This window comes from Humulus lupulus, chromosome 1 (genome assembly GCF_963169125.1).
Source record: "Humulus lupulus chromosome 1, drHumLupu1.1, whole genome shotgun sequence".
NCBI classification, from domain to species: domain Eukaryota; kingdom Viridiplantae; phylum Streptophyta; class Magnoliopsida; order Rosales; family Cannabaceae; genus Humulus; species Humulus lupulus.
In genome coordinates this window covers 3,821,214-3,834,948 of record NC_084793.1, presented here as the reverse complement: position 1 = coordinate 3,834,948, position 13,735 = coordinate 3,821,214, and the positions used below count along the sequence as shown (strand labels likewise).

At 31.7% G+C, this 13,735-nt stretch overlaps 2 protein-coding genes across 3 annotated transcripts; one reads left to right on the top strand and one right to left on the bottom strand.

Moving 5' to 3' along the window:
• Nucleotides 1-2,180: 2,180 nt before the first annotated feature.
• LOC133782681 (uncharacterized) lies at nucleotides 2,181-5,252 on the top strand. 2 transcript variants are annotated; one of them, XM_062222033.1, is made up of 6 exons: nucleotides 2,181-2,330; nucleotides 3,041-3,321; nucleotides 3,410-3,461; nucleotides 3,808-3,920; nucleotides 4,504-4,754; nucleotides 4,992-5,252. In XM_062222033.1, exons 2-5 carry the CDS (start codon nucleotides 3,079-3,081, stop codon nucleotides 4,723-4,725), a joined length of 630 nt encoding a protein of 209 aa, XP_062078017.1. In that variant the 5' UTR covers nucleotides 2,181-2,330; nucleotides 3,041-3,078; the 3' UTR covers nucleotides 4,726-4,754; nucleotides 4,992-5,252. The 2 variants fall into 2 exon arrangements, with proteins under 2 accessions (XP_062078017.1, XP_062078025.1); XM_062222041.1 differs by having other exon boundaries at nucleotides 2,187-2,330; nucleotides 3,032-3,321.
• Nucleotides 5,253-7,990: 2,738 nt separating this feature from the next.
• Nucleotides 7,991-12,644, bottom strand: LOC133782675 (oleoyl-acyl carrier protein thioesterase 1, chloroplastic). The gene is made up of 7 exons (XM_062222023.1): nucleotides 12,144-12,644; nucleotides 10,306-10,439; nucleotides 10,117-10,230; nucleotides 9,197-9,292; nucleotides 8,859-8,946; nucleotides 8,714-8,782; nucleotides 7,991-8,610 (listed from the first exon to the last, which is right to left on the bottom strand). The coding sequence occupies exons 1-7, from the start codon at nucleotides 12,495-12,497 to the stop codon at nucleotides 8,329-8,331; spliced, it is 1,137 nt and encodes a 378-aa protein (XP_062078007.1). The 5' UTR covers nucleotides 12,498-12,644; the 3' UTR covers nucleotides 7,991-8,328.
• Nucleotides 12,645-13,735: the final 1,091 nt, after the last annotated feature.

The window sequence follows — 13,735 nt, the reverse complement described above, 5'->3', positions numbered from 1 at the left end:
CTTCATGTAAACTGTTAGCTTCTTCCTCATTTGTAGTGATGCACATGTGGCGAGCAGTGCTTTTCCCATCTCTGTTCCTTTTTATGTTTCTAATTCCCGTCCCCGTCTCATTCCTGCTTATTACCCATCGAGGATGGAGTGGGAAATCACCTATTGTGGCGGGGAATCTCCACAGTGAATTTATTTATTTAAAAAATAAATGTTAATTTAAAATTTTAAAATTAAAAATCATAAATTATATAATTATTATTTAAAATATTAAATATTATCTTAAATAAAATTTAAAATATTAAAAAAGTTATTACTATATTACAAAAACACATAAAGAAAAATATAAAATATTACAAAAATATATAAAAATTGTCCTCGTCCTATTTAATATTGAGGGATTAAAAATTATTCTCATCCCTATCCTGTACTCCATTTAGACAAGTATTTCTTGCCCCATTAGGGATGGGTCCCTACGGGGTCTCGTCCTTGTGGGAAAATGTGCATCCCTTTTTATTTGTCAATGAAATGAAATGTAACTATCAATTGTTTTTTTTTAAATAATAGTTTGTAGAATTGCTAACAATTTTTCTAATGGTTTGTTGTACTTTTTCTTCACCAAAACTCGGGCAAATACTAGATTCATAATCTATTAATAGCTAATCAAACAATGGCATATGACTTATTTTTCATACATATTTTGAATCAGAATTTGGCACAAGTTGACCTTGGCAAATGGTTCTCTTCTAAATGTCAAGGCCTGTAGCCAATGAGTATGATTTCTCACTAGTTTTTCTATCATTACACAATTATGAAATCTTGAAGCTGGTTTCTCAATTTAATTATTTATTAAGGTAACAATTCGAGCTTGATAGAAAAAAATGGAGATGTAAATTTAATAAAAAAAATTAATTCTTTTGTTATTTTTAGTAAGTAAAGGAAAAAAAACTAACAAATATTCTTCTAATTTTTTCAAGAGATTGGATTTGTTTTTTAAAATGAGGGTTCACTAGGTAATAGAAAAAAAAAAAAAAGTTGTTTATAGTTGCAATATAATGGATTTTGGAGTTTATATTTTAATTTATTCTTTTTTAACATGAAAAAAAATCATTAGTTTACATATTTGATTTTTCTTTTTCTTTTTTAAGCTAAAGATAAAAAAAAATTACTTGAAATCTTCCATACATAATTAATTACTTTAAATATTATATTTTCTTAATTATGTAGTTTTTTTTTTTGGTTTAAGAAAAGGCGCATATCAAAAATTTCTAAAATAAGATTGATTATATTTATTAGGTTTTACCAATTTCATTTTATTGACTCAAAACATACTTTATATGAGTCAATAAAGCTATTACCCAATACAAAAAAAAGGGGGGGAAGAAGATTTTTTGCCAAATTCGAAAACAACCATATTAATTATTCATATTATAATTTGAATTACTAGAGTCAGATTACTTTCTGAAAATATTCATCTTCCATTCAAATATTAAAATGAAATAAATTATCATTTATTTATTATTATTTTTTTAGGGAAATAATAATTATCATTTATTATTTTTACTTGAAAATTTACTCATTTGGTACCTTTTGATTTTGCAAAGTATACCCTCTATTTTCAATAATGCTCATATGGTACCTGTATTTTGAAAACATAGATATTTGATATCCTAATTGATAAAATTTTGTCAATATGACAAAACTATCAGTAGTTATATATAATTTGTAGCTCGTATGATTGAGAGTAATTTGATTAAATTGATAAAATTTTATTAATTAAATTCGAGTTTAGAGTATCAAATATGTACGATTTTAAAATGCAGGATATCAAATATGTACAATTTTAAAATACAAGATACCAAATGAACATTATTTGTAAACACATGTACTAAGATGATATTTTGTAAAAATATAGGGTTATAAATGGTTACCTACCCTTTTTACTTAAACACACTTTTTCATTTTCCAAGGTTAACGTTCAAACTTCAAATTTAACCATCAAAAACTCACCTTTGAAAAAAGAAAATTTAAAAGCAAAAGAAAATTATCTTTTACCAAAATAATAATAATAACGGGCAACTCACACGTGCGATGGAAGTGGGCCGAGTTGGGCTTATTGCTGACACGTGCGCCTGCGTCACAGACCCAAAATGAGTCTTCTTCTCTTCTGAGTTCTTATATATCTATCAAACTTCTCCAGTTTTTTTCTTATTATTTTTGCATATTTGAACTGATTTTACTATATATATATATTTAATCTACTGACTCTGCTGTTGTGTATGGAGAAAATTTTGGGGGAACTCCATTGACATTTGGATTTCATTATCATCTCATACAGAAAGGTCGATCTTTTTCTGATTTAATTTATTTATTATTATTATTATTCTTTATGTGGTTTCAATTGATCGGAATTATTTTAAAAAATAAAGTAAAAATTGTGTTCGATCGTTGATGATTTCCTAGGGTTTTAAGATCCCTCTCATCATCTGTTTCATTGATTCCCCTTTTTCCGTTTGTGCTATTAGGGTTTGAAATTTACTTCTTATCTATTTCCAGAATTTTGAGGAACGGAATTAAAAAAATTCCCAAGGTTATTATTAAACGGGTATTTCCAACAGTGATGTGTATAGTTTTTTAGTGGGTTTACTTGATCATTAAAGGGGTATTTCCAACAGTGATGTGTATATTTTTTTAGTGGGTTTACTTGATCATCAAATTTTTAAAAATTAAAAATAATTTATTTTTTGCTATTCTGGTTTGCCTACACTTCGGACTAGAAAAGTTTGAGTTGATTTTAATTTCTTCGCTTACATAATATTAATTTCTTTCTCGTGTTATCATTTTGTACTAACAGATTATTGTAGAGCTCAAACCCGTGATTTTTTTGTTCTTTCAGTTGATATATGAGAGTTTGTGTTTGTAGAATTGATTTAGTTCGTTCATTAATGTGAAGCTCGCTATATATATTTTTTTGTTCCCAATAGAAATTGGATTATCTGTGAATAATAATGTTTAAAATTATGATATCCTTTTTTGAATTTAGTTTTCTCAGGCATAATCTTTGGTAGAGAAAGGTTCTTAATTTTCGTAATGAGCACACAGAGCACCAGGGGGACTACCCTAAGGGGGCACCGGCGAAGGAAGATGGCTTTGGACTTAGACCTTAATAGTGCACCACCTAGTGATATAAGGGATCAGGAGGGCACATCAACTCAAGTGAGAAGTCAGGAATCACAATCTAGACCACAAGGAAACTCCCTCCCTCCAGCTACCATTGATGTTGAGGCAATTGATGATGATGTCATTGAATCTTCGCCGAGGGCATTTGCTGCGGTAGGAAGTAGTTCGTTGCTAATATTTTTGTTGTTATTGGTATTGTAGGTGTAGCTTAAGTCATTTACTTGTCGTTGTATTGTTTTAGGCTAAAAACAATAGAAGGAATCATCGGAGGATTGTAGTTGATGTAGATTCAGGTAATCCTTTATTGTTTGCTGTTATTCTGTTAAACTTTTGGTCTTTTCTTAAAGTTGCACAGTATGTTTAGATATCTTTTCGTCTTGTAATGTTTTGTTCTCATTCTTTCTTATTTTGATGGAAATGAAAAGGTCAAATGATTTTGAAGGAAAAGAGCTTTGTGGTAATTGTGACTCTTTTATGTTTGATATGGGGGTGAGAAACTGTAGTTTAAGTTGCAGAAGATGTTAAGTATGTTGTTTTTAGTCTTTAAGTGCTAACATTTGTCTAAGATGAATTTGGCCTTTCAATTGATGCTTGTATCTCATATTCTTTATCTCCTCACTTTCGTTTTGATCATTGCAGAAGAGCGAAATAGGATTACTCACAATAATCACAAGCGCAGGAGAACTGCACCAAATCAGACCATTATTAATTGTGATTTTTACATAAATTTGGAAAGCAGTGCAAACTCTACGGTAATAGATCTTCATCATCTTGTTTGATCTAATAAGTGGTTTACAGTAGGATGAGTTTACTCTTGTTTTATATACATTGATGGCCTAGTTTGAGTAAATGGTTTTCACTCTTTATGCTAAAAGTTTTCTGACTAGCACTTACTGATTGATGTTTTTATGTAGTTAATGCAACTTATTCTTGTATACGATGCCCCGTGGAACTTGTTCCTCCCAAATTGCGTCAAATGCCAAGGATATTTGTTTATCGTAACTCATAAAAATCGACCATAATTGAAATGCTAATTTTACTGTTAGATATTTTTAAGGCTCATTTGTCTCTTGCACTAGTTGATTGTTCTCCAATTGTTGGGGTGAGTAATATTGCAAATTGGTATATGAAGAGGGAGCACTTGGTTCTGGACAAATACACACGCTAGATGCTCTAGTTATTTATAACTATACACGACCATGCATAAATCAGAACATTTTTCATTGCGATTATTTACTTCAGTCTCAATACATGGTAACATGGAGCTTCCTAATAATCTATGGTAAGTCTTAACTAGTACAAGGTTAGACTGATCTTCACATTCTTTATTTGCAGAATGAAAATGTCCCGAAGCCACCTCCGCCCCCAAAGGAGCCCACTTTTAGCTGCCCAATTTGCATGGGTCAATTGGTTGAGGAAATGTCAACAAAATGTGGTCATATTTTCTGTAAGTCATGCATTAAGGCTGCAATTACAGCACAGGGTAAATGCCCTACCTGCAGGAAAAGAGTCACTTCAAAAGAGCTCATTAGAGTATTCCTTCCCGCCGCTAGTTGACTGTTCTGCTCTCATGAAAATTTGACTGTGTAAGTTGTTCAATACCACATTTCATTCCATTTCTGCCACTGTAATAATAAAACAATAGTTAGCGGATTTCTTATGTTATGAATCGTCGGTGTAAAGCAGTGTTTCGATCCTCAAATAGAATTATACAAGAGCATTTCTTAATCCACAAACATTGTCAGCTCATCGGTTGTTACTGTTTGGTTTCATACTTTGATGGTGAACTTCTGATAACTAGTGCTTGTTTTGTACTGTTACAGGAGGATTAATCAGAATGCTTTGGGGTTAAGGAGATCGAAAGAACTGTTTTGTCGTCTCAGCAAATTTATTTTCTATACATTTCATCTATCAAAAAACTTTGTGTAGCTTACTGAACTGTCATCCTGTGACAGTAGAAGTTTTCTCTTATGCAAGGAACAGTGTCTTCTGTAGTGCAGTTTAAAAGTAGCAATGCCTAAATGAATATGGTAAGATTGGCCAAATATTAATAAATATGCCAAGTAATTAGTTTTGATCTTCTATTTAGTTTGGCTTTTAAGACTCGAATTGGAGCTAGAGCTGTGTAATGTAAATAGAGGTATAATAGTCAAAGAAATTTATTTAAAGGCTATTTTACATGGCAATAGCCTATATAGCCATACATTATTTCTTTTAGCAAACCCTAGAAGTCATCTTCTTCATCACACAAGCATCCTTATTTATAACACAAAACACTTAGTTTAAGGAGATTGGCTAACCAGAGTATCACCTTTAGGAGGGTACTCTTTCATGTCATCGACCAAATCGTGTTTTTTCCCGGGGCGCTGCCCTCCATACCCGAGGTGTCGAAGCAGCCAAGGGAGTTCGAGCAAAGGGACGAGGCTTCCCAGTCCAAAACCGAGCCAGGGAAGCACCCCACCGAAGCCCCAGCCTAAAAGACCTAAGGTGTGTTGTGGAGTGTCGGTGTCTGCATAGGCCTCGCCTTTTTTGGGCACGTCTCTTCCTCCCTCAATGCGGACCATGAACGACACAAGGAGTGTCAGAGTAAACAAAGCCTTGGCGATTCTCTTCATTGAAACTTGAGCTCTTTCGATGTTATGGAGTATCGAATGAATGAAAAACTCATTATTTATAGGGTAGATTTGAAGCTCAAGAACAGTCTCAGCAATACTTAGTTTGGAATGGAGTGGCCAGGTTCGGATTTATCTTGAATGGGATTTCTTCTAAGGTTGTTCTGATGGTGTTAGTGGGAGGAAAATTAGTAAGTATATTGATTAATTCTTGGTCCCCATGGATTAGATGGGTTAACACGTTATTTGATCCTAAAAAGCTTTACTGTTTAAGCACAACTTTCTGATAGCCTAAGAAGCTCTTGATTATTCTAGGACACTGAGAATTAGAGGAGGCAGTGGTTGAGGTTAGAAGGTCCCATCACAATCTGAAGACTCATAACTACTAAATTTTGACGAGCACGTAATGCAATGGAAATTCTCTATTGTATTATCTTTTACACTCATTCATGATATGTGAAAATTATTTAGTATTTTATATTTTAATATTTTTTTAAATCATTAATGATGTCTATGGTTGTGATTGGTAAAGTTTTTGAATTTTTTAAACACAAAAATAGAAATATTATTTTTATTTTTGTTTCTTTATTTTTAAAAAATAAAAAAATATTTAGTAACTATTTTTGTTTTTTGTTTTTAAAAACAAAAAATAATAAATGTGTCTCATAATTTTTATTTTTATTTTTTGTTTAGCAATATAAAACGAGATGTTAATTAAAATTTAAAAGTGAAATTTTTTTATTTTCTAAATTTAATAAATTTGAATTAAATTTTTTAAAAATAATAAATAATAATAGAATTATCAAACACTATTTTATGTTTAATTTTCAAATTTTTAATTAATTAAATAAATTTTTTTTAAGTGTTACCAAACAACTCCTATATGTCATTCATTGATTTAAGAAAGTACGAAAGAATAAATAAAAGTAAAATTATTTGACTTTGTTAATCGTAATATAAAGTGTTAATCGTAATAATAAAAGTAAAATTATTTGATTTTGTTAGCTTAAAATTTGTTATGCCACTAACAATGACACCGACCAATAAGGATGGTTTTTCAATTACTATCTTTTAAGGTATAATTATATAATCATATCTAACTCATTAATTGTCAAGAAAAGACTATGTCTATTGACAGTAACACAATACAAAAATCTTGACTAAATGAAATGACAATAAATCTAATTTTATGTTTTCTATAGTGTAGGTACACAAAATAGAATAATAGCTTAAATATTACTAAACTTGAAATCTGAAAATATTCAAAATTTATTAAACAAGATATATTAAAATATCAAAAAGTTTTTTATATATTTTTTGAGTAATATATTAATTATTTAATAATATATAATTGAATCAACATAAGTGCAGGTAATCATGCACCCAATCTTATGCAAGCCTTATAACAAATCAATTCCTCAATGCTTGTTTGGCAGGAAAAAACAATTGAAAAAATTGAAAAAAAAATATTGTTTTCACTATAAGTGTTTGATAGAGAAAAAAGAAAAAGTGATTATGCACCATTTTTATTAAAAATTAATATATAATATTTATTTTTATCAACTTATGCTCACTTTTTAAAAAAAAAAAAAAATTCATTTCATATTCTAAAAAATATATAAAAATAATATTTATTTTAAATATTTAAATAAAATAAAAATTTAAACAAAAAGTATATAAAAATTTGTCAAAAAGGAAAGAGTTTTTCCTTAAAAAATTATACATTATTTAAAAATAATTATGAAAACAAGATAACATAAAATTATTGAAATTAAAAAAAAAAAAAGAATTTAAAGAATGTCAAAATAAAATTGGGAAAAAGTATTGAAAATAATTTTAAAAACTAATTTTTTTAATTAATGGAGTGTCTATATATATATATTTGGAGTGGAAATATAATGCCAAAAAAAAGTAAAGTTATATCATTTTATAATTACTTTGATACCCTTGATTAAAAATTAAATGAAAAGATATATTAAGAATTTAATTTTCTCATTAATTTGACAAAAGTCTTCTACTCACTTTTCTCTCCTATTTTTTCAAAACATCTAATATTTTTTTCTCTCCAAATTTTTTCTTCCCACCCCTCTTTACCAAACATAGGCTTAAAAGAACACAACATTTTAGAAAATTTAAGAGCAAGAGCTTTAAACATTATGCATTTGATATGATAACACTCTTCATAAACACCACACAAAGATTTGGAACAGTTACAGAAACAAAGTTCAGAGCTTCACATATAAACCACTATAACAAAACAAATAAATATTTCATCCAGTTTGAGCGGTATATCAAATCATTTCTCTTGCTCAGTGGACTTCAGATCTAATGATCTCTATCAGTAAGAGGACAAAAACTTGATAACCTAACTCCTATTGGAAACCACAAGTTGAAAGCAAAATCCCGGAATAAGATAAGAAGGAAAATAAGAAGGAGCTGAGAGCTGATGAGGCCAAGGTAAAGAGTAGGGAGAAGCCTATATTATTCTTCATATGGGAGGCTGATGATGAAACCAAGATAAGATTATGGAGCTGGGTAGATTATTTGATCACCTTGGAGACTTCTTTCTCCACTCAGTTCGGCCGCGATTTATTTCAAGCCCGTCGCCTGACAATCTCAGTAAATGCAGAAACTGCCTGCAATATTGTTGTTTGTTTTCTGCTACTGCAGCGGAACCATTAGTTCCATTAAGAGAATGGATCGAATCCCTTTCCTCGATCGCTTCCACGCTAGTAAGAGATTCAACTATGTCGTCATGTTGACACTCCCGTCTATAATCTAAAGTGATAGACTGCAATTCATGGCTATCGATGGTTTCTTGAGGTATGCTCTGCCATGGAGACACAAAATATCGCTGTCAGCTTGGTTTCTTGAGGTGTGCTTAGAAAAAAAGTTCCATTACGTAAAAAAAGAACAAGGAGAAAGATACTAACCTCGAGGACCCAACCAATGTAAGTTACATTATTAACATGCTGGTTCATGTCGAAATCAGCTCTGCGGGGCTGCCAAATTCAAAAGCATGCTGAGAACACATAAGAGATTAGAATAGAATATTGTAGACAAGTTAAGTTATTTTACCACAAGCCCCTGCGTGTGGTACTCGGCTGGATCTTCCAATTTTGGTATTTTCCGTAAGCTGCTATTGTTCTGCTCTGGAAATGCTAATCTATAAATACGAAGACATAACAATTAAAACAGATCTATTCTTGTCAAACTATTACAAATAAAATGATGATAAGTGAGTTGCTTCAAACTTAGATGTACAAAATGAGTTTATGCAATCAACTGATACTAGCTCCACAACAAGATATCTGAATACTTTAACAATAAAAAGCAACAAACTTGAGTTCAACAGACATTCTGCCGGAATTAAGTTTCACTAAACCCAGTACTGGTGAATAAGAAAAAGGATCAACCTAAGTTCTCGAGGACAAAATACCAAGTACTCATCTCGGACATCATCGCTCACTTTCTGAAGTCGTCTGGTGTCTTCATTCATCATCACCCACTTGCTGAAACCATACGGTATATACAATCAGTTCTCAAAATCCAATTTTGAAAGATGAGACATACATAGAATAGGATAAATTGATCGGTAAAGTAATATCAGTTGAAGAAATGTTCAAATAGTTCAATTAAGGTCAAAGAATGCAAACTATGAAAAATAAGACAGAAATAAAATGACAGGCAGACCAAACTCTTCAACCAGCGAGACTAGCATAATTCAATAACCCTGAAACCTTAGTTTTAAACAGTTACATTCATTTGGTTATTAATTATTTCCTATTAAGTAATTATTGTGGAAAGTGATTACGAAAGTTATAACAGTGCATGAACTGCAGGTTATGCTAAATAACAGCTGTAAAAGACTCAGATTTAGCTGTAGTCAAAGCATATGAATCCTGGATAATACAACAAACTCCATGCTAGACATCACATTATTGTTAAGAGTAACAGTCAGATGAAAACTAGACATTCTTTTGATACAGTAGATCATCAGGGCAACCTTTTAGGCCATTATAAAGACAACCGTAGATACTGCAATTACATTTACAAGGGAGAAACATTGCAATTTTTCAAAGCACAAGGGAATACTTGAAGCATCAACTATTAGAAATTGATCGGAGGATAGAAAGGCACCTACTACCAACTATTAGAAATTGCATTTTTTGGAGATGCAAAGAACAAGAAAACTAATTAAATTATGTTTGCATGTAGACACAATCTGTCAATATATTAAAAACCAAACTATCATCTTTTTATTGACTCCATTACTGAACCTCATGATTCGTGTTTGCATTTTATAGGAAGTACAAAATAATGGCATGATAGGCACCTTGTTGCTCTTCCAATGACTTCACCAGTGGCGTAGTCCTTTAAAATCCAATCACGTCTAGTTCCAATTCTACCTTCACTTTGGCACCATGTTTCTATTTCAACCACATCACTCCTGTCACACATGCTGACAAGTTAAAATCACAGTTAAATCAGACATCAACTGGGAGTGCCAAAGAAGAGAACCTACCAAGCAGGGTATTTATAGATTTCAATGTGCATTCGAGCAGTAACCCATATGAGATGCAATTTCCTCATGGTGGTTGTAGTTGCAAAACCGTCAGTTGAAAACCCAACACTCTGAGCATGGTTGCATCCGACCTCCTGCACAAGTTTCACCGGGATATTTTATACAAACTTTTAATGAAACCAAACTGAGACTTCCAAACTTTTTTATAGAATTACTACAATTTATCTACTGTCATTAAAGTAACTGACTCTTTACAAAGCTAACTATCTTACTAATTTCCCATAATGGCATACAAATTCTACTTGTGTGTAATCTTCTAATCACCGATATGCAGTGATCAAAGCATGACATAATTACAATTACCGGAGGATTGAAAACAGAGAAAGAAGCCTATGGGTAGAGGTAGCCATGAAATGAAACCCAAACTTTACAACATTCCCAAGTCCCTATTGAGGGTTTCAGCAGAAGAAAAACAATACACTGTAAGAGAGAGAGAGAGAGACATATGAGTGAGTTCAAGGTAGCTATGAAACTCACATGTGGCAACACTATCAGGTCCTTATTGAGGGTTAGTAGAGAAAAATGCTTGCACAACAGAGAGAGGATTGAGGAAACTTAAGACTAGAAGGTAGCTATTATTTGCCAACACTTCTTAGTCCCCTAATGAGTATGAGATAAACTGAATAGTAGACAAATGAGAGTGAGAGAGACAATGAAATACAAGTAGCCTTGAAACCCAAATTTAGCAATATCTCCTAGTCCCCATTAAGTTAAACATGGAACAATGAATACATAGTAGGAGACTCTAGACAGAGAGGACATTTATGACTTGAATGTATTTGGAATTAATCCCCGGTATCTGTTGATGAGAAATGAGAGAAAATGAATACAACATAGAGAAATGAGAATGGGAGCTTATGAATATGAGGAGCAATAAAAGCCAAGTTTTCTAACCGTCCCAAGTCCCTATTGAGTTAGGAGAAAGAAATGAATAATTCATACAGAGAGAGAGAGACTTATGAAAACAATGCAGCTAACAAAACCAAATATGGAAAACAGTCCCTAGTTCCTATTGAATTAGGGGAGAAAAATGAGTAATCCATAGAAAGTGGAAGACGTAGAAACCAACTTTCACAACAGTCCCTGGTTCCTATTGAATTAGGGCAGAAAAATGAATCATCCATAGAGAGTGGAAGACGTAGAGATCAACTTTCACAACATTACCTAGTTCCTATTGAATTAGGAGAGGAAACAAGAGAGTGGAAGACGTAGCTTATGAATACAATGCAGCCTAAAAAATACCATACTTCGCAACAGTCCCAAATCCCAATTGACTTAGGAGAGAAAAATGATCATAACAAATACCGTACTTTGCAACAGTTCCTAGTCCCTAAACGGTTGGAAACTTCCGAGTACAGGGTGGGTAGCTATGAGTCAGAAATTTAGCTACACTCCCTAGTCCCTGTGGAGCTAGGAGAGAAAATTGCTCCCTGGTCCCAGATTTTCAAAATTCCCAAGTCCCTACTAGACTCCCTCCTAATTCCATTCGATGGGAGCAAAATGACATGTTTACATGAACTTGGTAAAGCAAAATCTTACCACAAAATTGAACTAAACTACTTAAATTATGACCCCAATAATTGTTCAGAAACTATATCATAATATGCAAAACAAAGTAACAGAGACTAACACCAATAAACCGAAATATAATTTCAGAAGAAAAATGAGAATGACCCAGAAACTCAAACAAAGCGAGGGAGCAAGTACAATACTTAAACAGAAAACGCCAAAGAAACAAATCTAATTAAAAACAAAAAATGTTCAGATCAATGGTGAACCTGTAAGAGATTAGCGATGGTCTCGACCGTAGCAGTCTTGTTAATCCCAACTTCATAGCAGCGCACAATAAACTTCTCCTTATACGACAACCCATCTTCGGTTAAGCTCCCAAGTCTCAACCGGTCCGCCAAACTCCCCAACCCAGTGTCGACCTGGGCCGTGGCACCTTCAGCACCACCACTCCGGTCGGAAACCACTGCAAGAACGGGACTTTTAGTCGTCGGATTACAGAATGAGACGCCAACTCTCCGGCGAGTGAAAACGGGCCTGGGCTTGGACTTTGGCGGACCGAAGAATCGGCATTGGGCTAGGGAGTGAACTTGTTCCGCCGCATTGCACGAAACCTTCAACATCTTCCTCTTGTCTTCCCCAAAATAAATAAATTCGAAAAAAAGATCGAAAGCTTTCTCTCTCTAGAAAAATACTGGTTTTCTAGTTTCTCTAGAGAGAGAGAGACGACGAAGAAGAGTGTGTGACAGAGAAAGGTTCCAACTTTATTTTTATTTTTATTTTTTTTTACTATAAATTAAAATAATTTTAGTTTTTTTAGTGTTTTTCTATATATTTCTCCTTCACTCTATTTTTGGTCGATGGTTACGAGGTGAAACCGAAAAGACAGGAATGCCCTTGATTTTGGGTGTAAATAACGAAAATACCCTTCGCGGCGGGCAACTGCCAACTATTTTTAGAAGGATGTCCAAGTGGAGATAATGGTAACTTCAACTCAAGCACGTGGTGGCTTTAGTCTGTCCATTTATTCGAATATTAAAACGTTGTCGTTTAACGTCACATATATTTGGTCGTACTATTGAACGTAGTCATTGGATTAAAATTAACTCAAAACTTTATAATATAAAAGATTTATTTTTAATTGTGAATAATTTAGGGCTTCATTGGCAGTTGATTCGAAATTTATAATTTTAGAAAATTAGATTCAAATTATTCCATTTGAAAATATTAAATATAAATATAAATTATATATTTTGAAATGGTTGAGTATTTTTAAATTTAAAACTCTTTGGAATTTTTACTGAGGGAATTTGACTTTGCTTTCAAATTTTTTTTTAATTTTATTTTATAAAATAAGTGTACTAATTAAGTTTTTATTGGAAGTTTCTACTTTTTTTTAATTTCCCAAAATGAAAAAATTATTTTTGAATTGACTACTAATTAGACCCTTAAGTACACACATGATAGTTTTATTTAATATAGTATATGAGCCATGTTTATAAGGGATGTCACGAACAGTCTGTCCAATAATTTTTATTTATACTAAATACAAGTAATATAGTATGCACGTTTGCTTAGTTTTATTTATAGAATTTATTAATTATTTTTATTAAATTTATATTAATATCATATCAATTTTAAATAAATATCATATTTTAATTAAATAATTTATTTATTTTTGTTTAAATTTATGTTTGTTCTAGTTTTTTAATTTAGGAGTGACAACAAGTGATTATATATTATATATTTAATGTAATATTAAATATTATACGTAGATTTTAAATTTAAGTTTTTTGTTAGTTTTTTTTAAAAAAAACAATTTGTTGATAATTCAAAGCAAATTATATTATATGTTTAATAT

What these genes read in the sequence shown, in the direction of transcription:
- LOC133782681 (XM_062222033.1), top strand. Translation starts at nt 3,079, where the DNA reads ATGAGCACACAGAGCACCAGGGGGACTACCCTAAGGGGGCACCGGCGA. An exon ending in TGTAGTTGATGTAGATTCAG is followed by an intron (nt 3,462 to 3,807) that starts GTAATCCTTTAT and finishes TGATCATTGCAG; the next exon opens with AAGAGCGAAATAGGATTACT. An exon ending in AAAGCAGTGCAAACTCTACG is followed by an intron (nt 3,921 to 4,503) that starts GTAATAGATCTT and finishes CTTTATTTGCAG; the next exon opens with AATGAAAATGTCCCGAAGCC.
- LOC133782675 (XM_062222023.1), bottom strand. Translation starts at nt 12,497, where the DNA reads ATGTTGAAGGTTTCGTGCAATGCGGCGGAACAAGTTCACTCCCTAGCC. An exon ending in CCATCGCTAATCTCTTACAG is followed by an intron (nt 10,440 to 12,143) that starts GTTCACCATTGA and finishes AAACTTGTGCAG; the next exon opens with GAGGTCGGATGCAACCATGC. An exon ending in ATCTATAAATACCCTGCTTG is followed by an intron (nt 10,231 to 10,305) that starts GTAGGTTCTCTT and finishes CATGTGTGACAG; the next exon opens with GAGTGATGTGGTTGAAATAG.